This window comes from Pterocles gutturalis, unplaced genomic scaffold (assembly GCF_000699245.1).
Source record: "Pterocles gutturalis isolate BGI_N339 unplaced genomic scaffold, ASM69924v1 scaffold11751, whole genome shotgun sequence".
Classification (NCBI taxonomy): domain Eukaryota; kingdom Metazoa; phylum Chordata; class Aves; order Pterocliformes; family Pteroclidae; genus Pterocles; species Pterocles gutturalis.
This window is the reverse complement of record NW_010105561.1, coordinates 9,585-15,138: the sequence shown is the minus strand read 5'-3', so window position 1 is coordinate 15,138 and position 5,554 is coordinate 9,585. Positions and strand designations below refer to the sequence as shown.

At 43.8% G+C, this 5,554-nt stretch overlaps 1 protein-coding gene across 1 annotated transcript in view; it reads right to left on the bottom strand.

The window, feature by feature from the left end:
- The window catches only part of LOC104471933 (calpain-5-like), a 48,370-nt gene extending 43,325 nt beyond the window's left edge, over nt 1-5,045 (bottom strand). The window contains exon 1 of the mRNA XM_010087447.1: nt 4,881-5,045. Coding sequence (XP_010085749.1) covers nt 4,881-5,045 — 165 coding nt within the window. The remainder of the gene's footprint in view (nt 1-4,880) is intronic.
- Nucleotides 5,046-5,554: the final 509 nt, after the last annotated feature.

The window sequence follows — 5,554 nt, the reverse complement described above, 5'->3', positions numbered from 1 at the left end:
TCACGGGGAAAGAGGAAGATGGGCTTTGACACCAGTGGGCAGAAAAAATGCCCGCTGATGGGGGGAATCTTTCTTCCTCTTTTTTAACACAAAGTTTCAGGTGTTTTTTTGTCTCACATTATTGCTTTTGATCTAAATGGTGGGGGGCTAGCTCTAAAAAGGAGAGTCCCTCAGCTCTGCATTAGGTCCTAAAAGCGCTTCATGGAAATGGCAGTGACAAAATCAGCTGTTTATAGATCCTTGCTCACAGACTGAGCCCTTCTGTCTGAGGACAGCTCCAATCAGCCCCTGCATGACTCCCCCCACAACAGAGACACCGTCCCTCTGCCAGAGTGTGGAGCAAACAGAAGAGGGAAGGACGTACCTCGATTCTCATGTGACTCAAGGGGTCAAGTGCAGGTGCTGCAACAGACAGAAGCAGTGGGAACACCTCCCTGGGTACTGTCCAGGGCAAAGGAGGGAATAAGCTGTACCTGATAAAGACATGTTACAGCAAAGAGGCTTCCTGCACGCTGAAGGGCTCTGGAAGATGCTGCACCTTTGAAATGGTCATGCTCAGCGCAGTTATTTACAGGTGGACAGAGGAACTGAGATATCAGCAGAGCCCAATGTCCTGAAACACCAGCAAAGGATCCATGTTGTTGGCATCACCACCTTAATTCACACTCTGAACTTCTGGTCGGCAGAGTCCGGGCACTTGCAGGGTATGATTCAGCCTGAAGCCAACACCTCGGGTATGTCAGCTGAATCAGACCATAAATACATCAACTCCTCGGCACAGCCTGCAATGGGAGCTGGTGGTGTCTGCACCACATCAGACACCCCTTATGAGCATCTAACCCGTGGGCAAGGCGAGCCCTGCATGAAGCACCCACTAACGCCGTGGGCTGAGCAACCAAAGGGCTGCCGGGACAGACCCTCCTCTCTGCTGGGGCTACCGCAGGCCATGAAGGGCACCGACTGCCAGGGAAATCAGGGCCAGCAGTCTGACACCAGTGACATCTGTCAAGGATTCTGTCAGAAAATGTCACTCTGACAAAGATGATTTTTTCTATGAAATCAAGTCCAACATTTCCAGATTTTTTCCTTCTCCAGAGGTGAAAAACAATTTAGCATTTTTATACTATTTTTACTTTTCATAACCCGTCACTGGTGTGGAGAGTGTCACGAAGGTGATATAGAAATAAAGCAAAATAAGGTCCAAGCTCATTTTTAGACAAATCTTCTGACACATTCAGACTTTTCTTTTTCCTACTTAGAATAAAATATGGAATTTCAGTGCTACAGCTTGACAATTCCATGTTTCAGCCAGCTCTATCAGATGTCCCAGGTGGGGTCAGACCTTTTGAGTTCATTTACTACCTTGCACCAAAATTCAGCATTATCAGTAAACACGCATCTAAGCTCCTGCGCACAGTCAGAAGTCACTAGCCCGGCCTGCCAACTGCATGCAGTGCCACACTGCACACAAAGACGACCACAAGCAGTGCACGTTGCTCTTAGGTGTTGGATGATCTTTCTATTAAAAAAATTTCTCCTTGGAAAGTCACACCATCCACGGGAGACTGCACGGTAATTACACAGTGCCTTTTGTGTTCACCAGTTTCTTAATATTGGGGTGCCACAGAAGTAACACTAGCCTGCCTTTGTTCTCTTTCCCAAAGAGAAAGTACAAAACAAGTAATTAATGTCAGATTGTTAACGACCTATCGCTGTGAGTCTGACTGGAATGAGCAAACAGAACATATTTAACATCGCAGGTGCAGATCCAAGGACAAAAACAACATGGAAGAAACCCTTTACCCCTCCTCCTCTTTCCTCTCTCTCACTTACACTCCTTTTTCCACTAGGCAGAATAAAACCCTTTTAACTATCCAGAGGCTCTTCCTAGGCATTTGTTCTGTCTGGCCACCACCAACCATTTAGGGTAACTGAACAAAGCACGAGCAGATTCGTGAGCTGAAACTAACATACTGGCTTCTACCTCTCCTCAGAAAAGCTTTAGATTCACAGATCCCAAATGTACTTGTTTGGACACCAGCAGCAGTGACAGCAACCGCAACAGCATCCCCCAGCTCTGCGTGCACTGGGCTGCACGCCCCAGCTGCTCAGAGCTACACAAGCTTCCTAAAGCCAAAAGCTGCTTGCTCGTACTAGTATACAAGTAGCAGCATCTGGACACTGCTTTTGTAGATGGTGGGAGGACAGGAAACAGGGTTATCATAATCTATCTCCTTCATATTCAAGATGCTGTACAAACATCTAGGGGAGACACAGGTGTAGTTTCTGGGTGACTTGGTGAAGCAAGATGACCGAATGGCCTGCTCAGAATCTGCCTCAGGAGATGACAGTTCTGGCCTTTGTCTTATATTGCAAGGCCATTTCCCTCTTGAAAAAAGGAAACACTCTGGAAAGCCCATCACTCCAAAAGGACAATTAAGCATTCAGCTAATTAACATAGAGTACAGTATAGTTCCACATGGCAGAGAGGAGATAACTCATGAACACACATTGTAGATCTCGCCTCTGCTCTGCTGCACAGAGACAAGCCCCCTCCCTCAAGATGTTCCAGCAGACTCACCATGAGAACAAAGGCAGCTTCCACCACCTCCCAGGCGTCAACTCCCTCTCCCACCCAAGAAGGGCAAGACCGGAATACTCTAGCTATGCTCCATGAGTCTGTAGTAGCAGCCCCACAAGATCATCGAGTCCAATGCCCCTACATCATCCTCCACATCATTGATGAAGATGTTGAACAGGATTGGGGCATTGACCCCTGGGGTACAATGCTAGTTACTCGCCTTCAGCTAGACTTCGTACCACTGATCACCACCTTGAATGAACACGCACACACAAGAATGGCCTAAAATGGCATCCTGGATTCTAGCTCTTGCTTCACATCTCTTAGGAAGCACAAAGGCTTTCCCTGACCTCGCTGTGACTGGTGCATGGTATTTCCCCTTCTAGAAGGGGATCAAAGACTCCAACAAACAGGAAAGCACTACAGAAATAAAAATAAACCCAAAGACTTTGGAATGCCTACATTTTTTTCCAAACTCATTCTCCCTGTTCTTCAGTCTCACATCTTACTCAGAAAAGTAAAATGAGAAGCAGGAAAGCAACCCTTGCTCTGCTCAGTAGAATTTCAGTATTGAAGCTGCTGTGAGAAATGAACACCACCAGGAAGAAAAAAAGAAAAAAAACCAGTCTAACGCCATCCTGTCAAATACAGGGCAGCCTTGGGCAGCCTCATCTGTCACCCCTGTCACAGAGGCTAGGGAACAGTACAGCTGTATATGAAGAAGATGACATAGTCACTGGCATCGTGTTTTCTAGGAAAAGACACCCAAGTTTGTGCTTCCAGAAGATTAACCCTAATCCCAAAAGTGGACATGGGTGAAGCAAAGGACAAATTCATCATGCTGAAGGGTGAAAACACTGTGTGCATCTGGCTAGAGGCTTCCACTGTCCTCTGCATTACACCTGTCAGAGTATGAGAACAGATTAAAATCTGTTCATCAAATTGGGAATGATTTTGCATTCTTCTGAGTTATTTGCTTATGGCTGTGAACTGCTACTTTATAAATACAAGATACGTGAAGCATAAAACCTCAGAGCAAACCAATTAACAGACCCCAAACATAAGTAATATTAATAATTTGAAATGTCTAGTACATTAATCACAATTCAAAAACAAATGGCATATTTGTTTTCCTGTTAAGATGCCAGTAAAAGTGGCAAATAGATACAAGCATTATTGGCTGTGTACAGACAACTATGTAGAGAGCAAACCAATGAATTCTGGAAGCAGAAGTTAGTTCCCTGTGGAACAGAAATTAATCCCTTTGCTTTGAACAGAAAGTGGGCATGTGTTGATAAGGAGGGCTGTCAACTCATTCCATCGGGACAGTGAGAAATATCCAAGCATTTTTTTAGTGTAACAAGACCACTCCAACAATGATGCCTTGCTGTTTGCTGCCTTAGATAGACCCCTTGCTGGGCAGACTGTGGCTCTTCTCTTTCCTACTCTGTCCAAGAAAAATTACAAGTCTTTTTTTTTATACACACAAATGAACTAGCCAGCTGAGATTGGAGAAGCTTCCCCTTGCTACTGTGGCATTTCCTTTCCGCATACATTTTAATATGGCACAAGTTATTCTGAAAACACGCAGAGAACTATAACAATGAACAATAATCCCACTTTACTATTTGAGTTGTTTCCAGTATTCCAGGCAGGAAGATGCTATCTATTCTGTTAATAAAATCTCATTTTCTATAGTGTTTTCTGTAAGGGTTATACTTAAAAAAAAAAAGAAACAACTTATGGGGGGCACTAAATGGAACAGGTAAAGCTCAGGTTTTATACTGCAATTACCGTGCATACACACCAGGCCCTCAGAAGTGACAGGTATGGAAAAGAAACTTCTATTAAGAATCTCAAGAATCTCAACACCTTGCTGAAATACTTCCGTCAACACAGCAACCTAGACAGGTACATATGAACAACTGACCCAGGAAAGGAAGCATTTATTTGCAGAATATACTCCTGTGTTGACTGATCTGTTACTGATATACTTAATTAATTACTGGTATTCTTAATTAGAGGGTTGATTTAAACATCACTATGGCTGGAGTCACTTCACACTGCTGCTTGTGATTAGAGAGCCACGATTATGCTGCACGGAACACTTCCTTTTTGCCTTTTTACAGTAACGCATGACTTCCATCTCGGACAGCAGTGTGACACAGAGGGGCCGCTGTCCGAATCACATAGCGACAGCAAAGGGAGAGAGAATAGACTCACATAACTGTGTTTTAGCACAGAGAAGACAGCAGGAGTGGAATAAATAGCACCTCCTCACAAGGAGAGCATCAATTACCTTTGGGCGCTTCCATTCAACTTTCCTTGGCGGTGCTGACTGATAGAAAAGGGACTCATCTGAGGCTGGAAACTCAGGATCTTCAAAGAGTTGTCTCCGCTGGATACACTGCCCTTTCAGCTCGTGGTACTTCTGATCTCTGAAGAGTTGCACTGATGAAGACATATCTTTCTGTCTAGATAAGATGAATATTGGTTTGTGTAAATTACGGAGGCTCTTTAAAGTCCAGAGATGATACCACTCATTGGTCTTTAACAACAGAGCACGTAACTTGTTCTAAACACGATTAACAACTGATCTCCATAAAAAAAAAAAAAAAAAACAGATAATAAATTAGATTATGTGAAGTAGTAGACTAGAAAACCATTGACACCAAGAAGATCTTTTATATTAGGATGGTATTTTTGGCTGAACAGAACTCTTATCAGGAGAGATATTAGAGTCCAGACCAGGCTAAAAAACAGCATTTTGCTTTAGCTAATTGATTGGAAAGGTGAGAGAGTAGGTCTTGGCTCTCAATCTGTACCACGTGTGAAGGGCTGGACCATATTTCTGTCCTACATTATTCTTCTGGCCACTAAAACTCTAATCATCTATTCCAACTCTCATGCCTAAAGAAAACAAAAAACAGATTTCCACAGTTCTACATCTTACTTTAAGTGACAATACTTTGG